The sequence below is a fragment of the Adiantum capillus-veneris genome, chromosome 22 (assembly GCF_014529385.1).
Source record: "Adiantum capillus-veneris isolate H3 chromosome 22, ASM1452938v2, whole genome shotgun sequence".
Lineage (NCBI taxonomy): Eukaryota > Viridiplantae > Streptophyta > Polypodiopsida > Polypodiales > Pteridaceae > Adiantum > Adiantum capillus-veneris.
This window is the reverse complement of record NC_140952.1, coordinates 43,995,247-44,008,644: the sequence shown is the minus strand read 5'-3', so window position 1 is coordinate 44,008,644 and position 13,398 is coordinate 43,995,247. Positions and strand designations below refer to the sequence as shown.

The window sequence follows — 13,398 nt, the reverse complement described above, 5'->3', positions numbered from 1 at the left end:
TAAATCATGTCAACAAATACATCATCACAAGAAATGTGAACAAGTCACAAGGATGATGGAAGAATTAAAAACCGGTCACCACTAGTAATCATGGGGGGTCCACCATGTAACATGGGAATGTACCACGCGAATTTAGCAAAAGAGGTTTTTATTTAAGCAATTTAACAAATATATGTTAACAAGAGGAGTTTTATTCATCCATTTTGGAAAAAACCCGCTCATTCATTAAAAAAATGAGAGGTTTACCTATTCATGTCAAACATAGGAGTTATAAAATACCTTGCAAATGCACCTACCAATTAGCTTGTCTTGATTTTCAACCGGCACAGGCCTAAGTTGAGGCAAACATCTCTAAAAGACTAGGTCAAAGGTGGATACAAAACAACTCTTAGGCCTAAACCCGGACAAACTTCAACATGTTGTTTTGGGTGCTTGGGCTACCACACATGGCGAGTTACACTTTATATATTACATCTAAAGGGAGAAATGCAACCAACAATGTTATGACAATTGGTCAACCGCGAGAGCCTTCGAGAGGGCGATGCAATTCAATCCCTGTACCTGTGTTTTGCATGTACGGATCCTATGTTACCCGTTGTTGAGCGAGAGGGTAATCCAGATCTATTTTTTGCCTGTACGAACAAATCCTTCAGTAATTCAACTTTCACCAACTCAATGTCACACACGTTTTGACATGTGTGACAAAGGCCTGATCAACATCGCCATGTCTAGCTCCTGTGCGCACCACGTTCTCAGTATCCAGCATATTGCAGTCTAGCACCAGCTACTCGTTGCCGAGCACGGATGTTAAATGTCTACTGTGATCATCCCTACTGCTTGCGTGCCGCATGCAGTACCAGCTCATGCCTGCGTGCGCACAGTACTGGCAACTTGCAATGCTGTCTACGCCATGAAGATCATGCATCTCACGTCCCGTTCTTCCTCTGCGGCCAATAAGCAGTCGAGTACACACCAGCGCATTATCCATACAGTGTAATTTTTTCGTATCTTGCTTGGAAGAGTGGCTGCCCACCCTCGAAGAGTGGAGACAAGGCTTGTCGAGTCTAAATCAGCTTCACCTGATTCTAACAACACACACCATTGCACATTTAGCTATGGCAGAGAGGTAAAATAGAGCTCTTATGCATGAATTCAATTAAAAAATAAAAACAAGTTACTGAGTGAGAGAGAGAGAGAGAGTTAATTATAATTAAACAAGCTTCATTTGGCCCATATTGTAGGTTAGAAAATGTTGAAGATGTCAAGGCAATCATGGCATGGGACAATGCACAAGTGGTACAATTTGTAGAGGAGTTTTGCACATCGAATCGTTACTCTCAAATGATTTCCTCTAATGGCATCAATGGCAAGATACTTTTGTACATGGCTTCCAAAGGTTGGAAAGAGCTTGGCGTAATCTCTTTCGCGGATCCAAATATGCTTTTGGGGTGGAGCAAACACATCTTACAACTCGGAAAGAATCCTTCACAATCAATTAGCGGCCCGACCAAAAGAAGAGGACCGCAACAAAGCAATGCAAATCCAACAAACAAGAATGCAAATCCAAAACAAGTACATCCAGATGCCATTCCGGTAACATATGAATGTATTTTTCATCCATCAAGTGAGAAGCATTTATTTCCAATTAGAGGGAAACCTTTCTTAAAGAGGTTTTGGGATAAGCAACATAAATCCTATAATGATGGCACGAAGGAAATTAGAAAATGGTTTGAAGATGGTTTGGAGAGCTTGGGAGAGATGCTTTTGCCCAAATCAATCTTCGCAAAAGTCCCAAAGATGCAAAAGCTTTGCTTGGCCAAATTGAAAAGAATATGAACTTGTTACCTCCTTTGAGCTTTGGGGAATATGGGAAATTTGATTGGGAGGTAAGGGATGTGTATGAAAAAGTTTTGGAATGGTGCCATGCGCAAAGAAATCCAAAAAAGAATTTCTGTTTGCATGTTGAAAGGTGTTCTTTTCATTGTGATTTCATGAAGAGAAACATATCTTTAGATGCAAACCGACAAAGACATTATCCATCACATGTGGAGTTGTATGGAAGCATCCATGAAGTGCTCTGTCATAAAATCTAATATCTAACTAACCCAAATGATTTTCTCATATTAAATTGATCACTTAATGTGGGAGAATAAACGGGAACAAGTGTTAAGATATAGGTATGTGCTTATAGATCTATCTCAACACGGGGCCAATGGTAAAGGGGCCCAAAAGGGAGATGGTCTATCAAAGAGCAAGGCTAACCAATGGAGCATAAGACCTTAGGGTTAGCTTCATTGAAGACCTCCAATAAATGTGTGTAAAAGTCCTTTGACCTTAAGTAAGCTAGGGCTGAGCTTGAGGTGGGAACCCGGCCCAAGCTCAAGGTGCTTGTCATGCTTGAGGTGCTTGTCATGCTTGAGGTGTTTTTCATGCTTGAGGTGCTTGATTAAGATGCTTGAGGTACTTGACTGGCTCCATGCTTGAGGTGCTTGACTTGCTGCATGATTAAAGTACTTGAGGTGCCTTGAGAAGCTTGCCTGAGATGCTTGTGGGAACACCCCCTAGTTCAAGTGCTTTGTCATGCTTGGTGAGTAAGGTGCTTGATCACCTAAAAGTCAAAAGCATTCCTACAAGAGGGGGGGCGAGCCCTTTTCCTAGGGGCTAGAGAGAGAACCCACTCACACACACACAAGGGAAGCCCAACTTGAAGAGGCAGCAAGGACACATGTCAGGCCCCTACCCATGTTACCTTCATGTGTTGCTTGAAGCCTATTGGCTAGGCTTCAAAGGGGTCCAATGATAAATTACATGAATTATCTAATTGTTTTAGCATTTATCAAGTCCTCTCTCTCAAAGGGGAAAGGGGGACACTTGTCCCAAGGCTACCCATGTTGCTTGTAATGGCTCTTGCTTGTGATTGGCTAGGCCTGGAAGGGTCCAATGAGCTTCAGGCATGAGCTACAAGGGGGGGTCGACCCAAGCAAGCTAGGGGGGTGCCTAAGGGGTATACTCACCCACACACACTCACAAGCACTCTCATTGTGTGATATGCAAAGTGCAAGAGCTCCCTCTCCAAGCAAGTAGAGGTTGAGAGCCTACACCAACACTCTTGGCTATGGAGTGCAAATCCAACCAAGAGCCATGCTTCAATGCTTAAGCTTGCCATATCCTTCTTCTTCATTACTATGCTATTATGTATGCTAGCAACAAGAGTATGATAAGTGAGGAACTAATTCTTTCTCCTACGAAATGTTTCTTCTTCCTCTTCCCTACCCTCATTCCCTGCTAGCTCTCTCCACCTTCGAAGGTGTTTGAGGTCTTGGGACTGAGGCTTGGGATAGTTAAAGCTTTCTTCAAGTTTATGTTATGTTTGTGGTGCATGAAGCCTTCCATCTTCATGGCATCACCTAGGTCACAAGGAACACAAAGACTGTATTGTAACAAGTCTCTCTTTATGGGAGAAATCATAATACAAATGCCTATTGGAGGGGGGACCGGCTCCACATAAATCCGGTCCTCAATTGTTGTCATGTTCTCTAAACTCTCTCTCTTGCAAAAGTATTGTCTATGCCAAGTTAACTAATTGCTATGATTATGTTGCTATCTTCAATTATGTCTACCCGCTATGCTCACAAAATCATTTCTTGAAAGTACTCTCATTAAATTCCGCTATTCTCAAATTGAATAGGCAAATTCCATTACATGCTCTCAAAAGCCATAGAATGGCACTTTAACATGCCGGTTGAAAGCCCTAATCTACATGAAGACTTCATAATTTTTGGCATTGGAACCTATCTAAAAGCCTCATCAACATCATCATTTGATCTTTGGGAGGTTGAAGTGGTTGATTTGCAAAAAGATCACCCTTTATTTTCAAGCTTGCTACTCCCGCGTCAAAGCAACAAATATGTTCGCAATCGAAAAATTGTAAGTGTACAATTCTATGTTTTTGAATTCTTAAATACTTTTCGGGACTTATGTTTTAACCTTATGCAAGTGATGTGTAGGGTATCATAATTTCAATTCCATCCATATATGCTAAACAAAAAAGTGAAAGCTTCAATGGTTGCTCAATGGTAAACATAACAAAAACTTCTTTAAATTTGGATACTTTTTGTAAGGTCATTATATTTTATCATTGTATTACATTGATATGTAGGATGATGATATGCATAGTGGTTGTCTATCTCCAAACCGCGATAGCTCATTGGATGCAGTTGAAGGTACTTCTATGGTTGATTTTTTGAAGGGTGAAATTGGAGGGAGAGAGAGAGAGAGAGACATTACTACACTTACCGTTCATCAATATGAAATAAAACAACACGTTTACATTATCTTTGAATGTAATATTACAATATAGAAAACTTGTGGATATCAAAATCACAATTGCATATGGTGCATAAATTTGTTGAAGGACGTACTATCTCCAAAAAGCTTTTGGTTGTGTACCAAAGACCAAAACGATAGTAAGCCTCCTCTCCAATTTACCCCTTCAAAAAATCAACCATAGAAGTACCTTCAAATGCATCCAATGAGCTATCGCGGTTTGGAGATAGACAACCACTATGCGTATCATCATCCTATATATCAATGTAATACAATGATAAAATATAATGACCTTACAAAAAGTATCCAAATTCAAATAAGTTTTTGTTGTGTTTACCATTGAGCAACCATTGAAGCTTTATTGAAATTATGTCACCCTACACATCACTTGCATAAGGTTAAAACATAAGTCCCAAAAAGTATTTAATAATTCAAAAACATAGAATTGTACACTTACAATTTTTAGATTGCGAACATATTTGTTGCTTTGACGCGGGAGTAGCAAGCTTGAAAATAAAGGGTGATCTTTTTGCAAATCAACCACTTCAATCTCCCCAAGATCAAATGATGATGTTGAGAAGGCTTTTAGATAGGTTCCAATGCCAAAAAGTATGAAGTCTTCATGTAGATTAGGGCTTTCAACCGGCATGTTAAAGTGCCATTCTATGGCTTGTGAGAGCACTTCATGGATGCTTCCATACAACTCCACATGTGATGGATAATGTCTTTGTCGGTTTGCATCTAAAGATGTGTTTCTCTTCATGAAATCACCATGAAATCACCATGAAAAGAAGACCTTTCAACATGCAAACGGAAATTCTTTTTTGGATTTCTTTGCGCATGGCGCCATTCCAAAACTTTTTCATACACATCCCTTACCTCCCAATCAAATTTCCCATATTCCCCAAAGCTCAAAGGAGGTAACAAGTTCATATTCTTTTCAATTTGGCCAAGCAAAGCTTTTGCATCTTTGGGACTTTTGCGAAGATTGATTTGGGCAAAAGCATCTCTCCCAAGCTCTCCAAACCATCTTCAAACCATTTTCTAATTTCCTTCGTGCCATCATTATAGGATTTATGTTGCTTATCCCAAAACCTCTTTAAGAAAGGTTTCCCTCTAATTGGAAATAAATGCTTCTCACTTGATGGATGAAAAATACATTCATATGTTACCGGAATGGCATCTGGATGTACTTGTTTTGGATTTGCATTCTTGTTTGTTGGATTTGCATTGCTTTGTTGCGGTCCTCTTCTTTTGGCCGGGACGCTAATTGATTGTGAAGGATTCTTTCCGAGCTGTAAGATGTGTTTGCTCCACCCCAGAAGCATATTTGGATCCGCGAAAGAGATTACGCCAAGCTCTTTCCAACCTTCGGAAGCCATGTACAAAAGTATCTTGCCATTGATGCCATTAGAGGAAATCATTTGAGAGTAACGATTCGATGTGCAAAACTCCTCTACAAATTGTACCACTTGTGCATTGTCCCATGCCATGATTGCCTTGACATCTTCAACATTTTCTAACCTACAATATGGGCCAAATGAAGCTTGTTTAATTATAATTAACTCTCTCTCTCTCTCTCTCTCACTCAGTAACTTGTTTTTATTTTTTAATTGAATTCATGCATGAGAGCTCTATTTTACCTCTCTGCCATAGCTAAATGTGCAATGGTGTGTGTTGTTAGAATCAGGTGAAGCTGATTTAGACTCGACAAGCCTTGTCTCCACTCTTCGAGGGTGGGCAGTCACTCTTCCAAGCAAGATACGAGAAAATTACACTGTATGGACAGCGCGCTGGTGTGTACTCGGCTGCTTATTGGCCGCAGAGGAAGAACGGGACGTGAGATGCATGATCTTCATGGCGTAGACAGCATTGCAGTTTGCCAGTACTGTGTGCACGCAGACATGAGCTGGTACTGCATGTGGCACGCAAGCAGTAGGGATGATCACAGTAGACATATAACATCCGTGCTCGGCAACAAGTAGCTGGTGCTAGACTGCAATATGCTGGATACTGAGAACGTGGTGCGCGCAGGAGCTAGACATGGCGCTGTTGATCAGGCCTTTGTCACACATGTCAAAACGTGTGTGACATTGAGTTGGTGAAAGTTGAATTACTGAAGGATTTGTTCGTACATGCAAAAAATAGATCTGGATTACCCTCTCGCTCAACAACGGATAACATAGGATCCGTACATGCAAAACACAGGTACAGGGATTGAATTGCATCGCCCTCTTGAAGGCTCTCGTGGTTGACCAATTGTCATAACATTGTTGGTTGCATTTCTCCCTTTAGATGTAATATATAAAGTGCAACTCGCCATGTGTGGTAGCCAAGGCACCCAAAACAACATGTTGAAGTTTGTCCGGGTGTGATTTAGGCCTAAGAGTTGTTTTGTATCCACCTTTGACCTAGTCTTTTAGAGATGTTTGCCTCAACTTAGGCCTGTGCCGGTTGAAAATCAAGACAAGCTAATTGGTAGGTGCATTTGCAAGGTATTTTATAACTCCTATGTTTGACATGAATAGGTAAACCTCTCATTTTTTTAATGAATGAGCGGGTTTTTTCCAAAATGGATGAATAAAACTCCTCTTGTTAACATATATTTGTTAAATTGCTTAAATAAAAACCTCTTTTGCTAAATTCGGGTGGTACATTCCCATGTTACATGGTGGACCCCCCATGATTACTAGCGGTGATCGGTTTTTAATTCTTCCATCATCCTTGTGACTTGTTCACATTTCTTGTGATGATGTATTTGTTGACATGATTTAGGAAACTGGCAATTCTTTTAATATAAACCTTAAGCTCTTTGTAGGCCTGGACATTTAATAGCATTTTTTTAGCTTCATTTCATGAAAAATATTTAAGGTTTTGCTGAGATATTGTAATTATTCTAGTCTTTGATAAAAGGATCTCGCTTATAGTGTGCACATGTACATGCCACCGTTTTATGGGTTTTTTTTCATGATTTTAAAGTTAGCTTCCTTGGGAAAATATGCAAGTGGATTCAAAGGACATGAAAAATTAAGTTCTTCAAGATTGATGCCATTAGAGGAAATCATTTGAGAGTAACGATTCGATGTGCAAAACTCCTCTACAAATTGTACCACTTGTGCATTGTCCGATGCCATAATTTCCTTGACATCTTCAACATTTTCTAACCTACAATATAGGCCAAATGAAGCTTGTTTAATTATAATTACCTCTCTCTCTCTCTCTCTCTCTCTCTCTCTCTCTCTCTCTCACACACACACACACACACACACACACACACACACACACACACACACACATACACACACACACACACACTCATTAACTTGTCTTCATTTCTTTAAAGAATTCATGCATGAGAGCTCTATTTTACCTCTCTGCCATAGCTAAATGTGCAATGGTGTGTGTCGTTAGAATTAGGTGAAGCTAATTCAAACTCGACAAGCCTCGTCTCCACGCTTCGAGGGTGGACAGCCACTCTCCCAAGTAAGATACGAGAAAATTACACTGTATGGATAGTGCGCTGGTGCATACTCGACTGCTAATTGTCCGCAGAGGCATAACGGGACGTGGAGATGCATGATCTTCATGGCGTGGACAGCATTGCAGGTTGCCAGTACTGTGCGCGCACGGGCATGAGCTGGTACTGCATGCGGCAGCAAGCAGTAAGGCTGATCACAGTAGACAATCCGTGCTCGGCACGAGGAGCTTGTGCTAGACTACAATATATTGGATACTGAGAACGTGGCACGCGCAGGAGCTAGACATGGCGCTGTTGATCAATTCTGGCAAGAGAAGCTAAGCAGCTTGTCGACAACTGTTGTAGTGCATACATGGTGTGGCAAAGACGAGGTGCACGAGGACTTACAGCCCAAGAGCTACGCCATCTTGTTCAATATATTGCACAGTACCCGCCGACGAAACTGCATGTACAAAGAGCATCTTAGATCGAGTTTCTATGAGAGAGAGAGAGAGAGAGAGAGAGAGAGAGAGAGAGAGAGAGAGAGAGAGAGAGAGAGAGAGAGAGAGAGAGAGAAATTCCATCTAGATGCAGATGAGCTGCTTTGTGTGTGTGTGTGTGTGTGTGTGTGTGTGTGTGAGAGAGAGAGAGAGAGAGAGAGAGAGAGAGAGAGAGAGAGAGAGAGAGAGAGAGAGAGAGAGAGCATGACGCCTAGCTGTCTATCAGCTGCTGTGTGTGGGTGTGAGTGTGTGTGTGTGTGTGTGTGTGTGTGTGTGTGTGTGTGTGTGAGAGAGAGAGAGAGAGAGAGAGAGAGAGAGAGAGAGCTCACTTTCCCTTTTATGATCTAATAGTCATTATGAGAGGTGACAAACTCCACGTGCCTTTTGGCCCTGTGGGAGAGATACACACACACACACACACACACACACACACACACACACACACACAGAGCAGTTCGGTGCATCAAAGAAGCTTTAATTCAACATCACCTTGAATGAAAAGCTTCTAAGGCCTTTGTCACACATGTCAAAACGTGTGTGACATTGAGTTGGCGAAAGTTGAATTACTGAAGGATTTGTTCGTAAGGCAAAAAATAGATCTGGATTACCCTCTCGCTCAACAACGGATAACATAGGATCCGTACATGCGAAACACAGGTACAAGGATTGAATTGCATCGCCCTCTTGAAGGCTCTTGTGGTCGACCAATTGGCGTAACATTGTTGGTTGTAGTTCTCCCTTTAGGTGTAATATAGAGAGTGTAACTCGCCATGTGTGGTAGCCCAGGCACCCAAAACAACATGTTGAAGCTTGTCCGGGTGCGATTTAGGCCTAAGAGTTGTTTTGTATCCACCTTTGACCTAGTGTTTTAGAGATGTTTGCCTCAGCTTAGGCCTGTGCTGGTTGAAAATCAAGACAAGCTAATTGGTAGGTGCGTTTGCAGGGTATTTTATAACTCCTATGTTTGACATGAATAGGTAAACCTCTCATTCTTTTAATGAATGAGCGGGTTTTTTCCAAAATGGATGAATAAAACTCCTCTTGTTAACATATATTTGTTAAATTGCTTAAATAAAAACCTCTTTTGCTAAATTCGCATGGTACATTGCCATGTTACATGGTGGACGCCCCATGATTACTAGTGGTGACCAGTTTTTAATTCTTCCATCATCCTTGTGACTTGTTCACATTTCTTGTGATGATGTATTTGTTGACATGATTTAGGAAACTAGCAATTCTTTTACTATAAACCTTAAGCTCTTTGTAGGCTGGACATTTAATAACATTTTTTTAGCTTCATTTCATGAAAATTATTTAAGGTTTTGTTGAGATATTGTAATTATTCTAGTCTTTGATAAAAAGGATCTCGCTTATGGTGTGCACATGTACATGCCACTCGTTTTATGGGTTTTTTTCATGATTTTAAAGTTAGCTTCCTTGGGAAAATATGCAAGTGGATTCAAAGGACATGAAAAATTAAGTTCTTCAAGACTGATCTGCTCTTTGGTAGTAACAGGATGGGTAGTCCTGCTCTCCTTGTGTGCACTCAAATAATGAGATACTACTTCTTTCACCATATTTGGCAAGCAACGAACCGCCGCGTGTTTGAGGGGGATCTGGCTGTGGCAAGCTTTTGTGAAATCATACATGAGAGCAAAGTGACGATCCACATGATCGAAGGCAAACAAGCCTCAGAGGATTGGTATAGAACCATACATGTCATGATGACAACTTGTAATAAGTAAAACTTTGGAGTAGTTGTGGTCTCTCTGTCAAGCAGAAAACTTGTAATCATTTGACCCTCAAGGCTCGGTGTGAGCTTGAGGTTGGTGTATTTTTATGATGTTTTTAATACTACATTCCCTTTTTGGAGGCAAGCTCGCCATAACTAGGGTGGTGGCCATGCTGCAGCTCATAAGAGAGGTAAAGGGAGGTCAATAGAGAGAAGGGGAGTAATAGCTTGTGTTGCAGGAGAGGAGACAAGGCGATTGATGGCATGGTTGCTATCGGCTATGGTCGGTCCTTCTATCTTGATGGTTAACCCCTGAACAGAAATCATCCCAACACTCATTGGTTTGGATTTGTAAAGTTTTGACCACTAGGTAGGCTGAGACTAGGCCCTGCCCCTGTAACCTAAAACCGGAAATTAGTGCACTCAAAGAGTCGACATCCTAGACATGAAGCTCCTCAAGCACTTTTCGTGCTTTCTGAAGTGCACCACTCCTGGCACACATGTCGACAAAGGGAATGCCAATATCGCATTTTATTTGAACAGCCCAGATCAATTGCCACACGCTCAAGATACAAGCATAGGTTATTGCAGCTAGAGAGATGCCCCCGATTCGTCTACTAAAAACAACCTAAAGCTTGTTGTCCTTGCCCCTGTTGGGCATATCTAGAAATCAATGCAGTCCGCTGAAAATAGCCGAGAGCTTCCTCACCTTGCCCCTATTCCTCACCCTGCCCCTATTCGGCATATCCCACAATTAGTAAGTCGACATTCCGAAGCTCTTTTCGTGCTTTCTGAACTGCATTATACTTGGCATACATGCCAACCACTATTGCCACACGCCTTCAAGATGCAAGCATAGGTGATTGCAACTAGCGAGATGCCCCCGGTTCGCATTTGCTGAAAACAGCTCAAAGCTTCTTGGCCCTGCCTTTGCTAGGCATATCTGGAAATCGGTGCACTCCAAGAGAACATGACGGAGAAGAAGCTCTGAAGAACTTATGTGCTTTCTGAATGGCCAGAGCCGGGGGATCTTGTAGTCGCATTCTATACAGATTCTAAGATGAAAGAAGCTTTTGTTGTAGAAGTCGACAATGATAACAGGAAAGTCCTTCTCTTTTGGGCTCATGATCACCATGCGAATGCTTTATGGCTAGATTGGAAGTTGATTGTTAGTGTGCTTCCAAGCTCTTCTATTGAGGTAACTTTCAATGTGCATATTTTTCCTTCCTTGGATCATATTTTGATTTTGCAATTAACCTTGTAATCTTGTTTCTTTTTCAAGGTGGCGAGAGATGAAGATCTTAATTCACAGCAGGGATAGTTTTGTTCCTGAAGCTAATGTTCTCGATTCTCTCAACAACAACCAATATGATGTATTTTTTGCTTGGTGGTTCTACCTCAATTGGTCTACATCATGGGTCCCATCTTGGGTCCCATGGAGTCTACTGTGGGAACTAATTCCCACTGGCTAGGGATATTCTAAACTAACGGCTTTTATTTATGTTTAACCAGTATGTCACTACGATTCCACTTGGGTCCATGCTTTTATTGCTAGGAAGTTCATATACAAATGTTCTTGAAAACTTGATCTATTTTAGGCATAAGTTGGTTTTTGTGTATGAAGTTCAGAATGCATGTGCTATCCGGATGTGCATGTAGACCAGCTAATCATCAACCTTATAAGCTACCTATTGCACCATGCTTTTAGTGACATTGTTTGATGGTCGACAGACAAACGACTAAAAACCTTTTAGGATCATTGCTTTGCTTTCAGAACCCTGCCACCTTTTTTCATGTGTTGTAGTTTTCACTCTCCCTATTTGTGGAAATGGGGAGTGTGTCACCTCCAGCAACTCGAGTCTTTTGTATGAGTGCAAGTGCAATGCTGGGTCGACAAACCATTTTCAAGTCGCCTAATGAATACTGCATTATGTAGTGTATGTTCTCATCACATGAACCTCATAGCCATCTCTATTGCAATTCATGATTGACACTTCAAGAAAGGTCAGAGAGCTGATGATAGCTTCTTTTCACAGGTGCTGCAGGAGCGGGTTGCTTGGGCTTGAATGTCACATTTGGTGATTCGCCTCCATCCCCTCCACTATTACCACCACCAAATGCAGGCAGAACTCAAGTCAAGGTACAAGCTCAAGTCCTGGCTTCTCAAAATAAACCATGTGCAACAGAGGTATGAAATCTTGCGATCATTTTGACACAATGTTGGCATTATACTAGAGCATGCTAAATTTCACTCGAAACTTTTTGATTCGAAACAAAGCATCATTTGACATTCTTTATATGTTAGATATCTTCTAACCTTTCTGGAGCCACTCTAAATGCATGATAAGTCTTTGCCTTCCAGCAAAGGCAGGGCTCGGTTGAGGACGGAGCTCCATTCTTGAGCAAACTTATACTTTGCATTGGCAGAATCTCTCTCAATAGTTTCTCTAATCGTCACACAATCATGCATAGCATTGAATAGAGCCGCAGAATATGCCATCTACAACCAACATGTGGAAAGGATGTTGTGCTCAACCTGGAAAAGTCAAGAGAGATAACTTCTCCATAGCCCATCCATAGCTTCCCAACCTGATGAGCGTTGCACATTATTGCCCTTCTCCCATATTCTATATGTCTACCCGTAATCCAAGCAAGTTCAAGGGCTTGAAGGGCATAATGAAACTAGGTTTCCACAACTGGATATTCCTCTCAATCTTCCCCACATCTGCTAGCTTTAGTACCCTTACATTAGCCATGTGTGTGAGATAATATTTCCAGCTTCTGGCATGCTAGATGGGATCGCCCTTGTCCGTCGGAAATGCGTATTACTTATGGATTTAACGACATGGTCTAATCAACTTAGAATGCTCACCCTGCAATGTATACCTTTCATCCAGCTTTGTTGCCCATTTGGCTTGTAGTTTATGCATCATGCAAAATGAGCCACCAATACGTTGTCGAGCAACAGCGTGATAGGGAAAAAAGCTAGATACCCTTTTACAGGGTTGGGGTGTCGGGCTCATGACAGGGTGATGTTCTGATTTCTTCCATGCTCAAGGACTCGTTGAATAATTTTTATTGTGTGGTAACAGGTTTGTAAGGGGAGGAGGATTATACAAGGAAGGAAAGGTGTATTTTGCAAACAATGGTCGTGCATATAGGGGTGAGATAGGGTCATATCATGTGCACCATACATGCCAGCTTTTTATTAGTAGTGTATCCCCTAGGTTTCCATCAAAGGGCTGTTAATGTGATGTTGCAATTGACTAGGTACATGAGCTGAAGTAGGAAAATTAAAGGGCAGCAATCTCATTTCATGTGTTGAAAAATGAAACTCTAGCTTACATCAAAGAGAGCTTTTGACATTTGGCTTTGTTATGGCA

The 13,398-nt window shown here is 41.4% G+C and overlaps 1 protein-coding gene across 1 annotated transcript; it reads left to right on the top strand.

Annotated features, from left to right (window-relative positions):
• Window positions 1-1,115: 1,115 nt before the first annotated feature.
• LOC147429238 (uncharacterized) lies at window positions 1,116-11,336 on the top strand. The gene is made up of 4 exons (XM_086494996.1): window positions 1,116-1,126; window positions 1,242-1,379; window positions 11,009-11,213; window positions 11,298-11,336. The coding sequence occupies exons 1-4, from the start codon at window positions 1,116-1,118 to the stop codon at window positions 11,334-11,336; spliced, it is 393 nt and encodes a 130-aa protein (XP_086351122.1).
• Window positions 11,337-13,398: the final 2,062 nt, after the last annotated feature.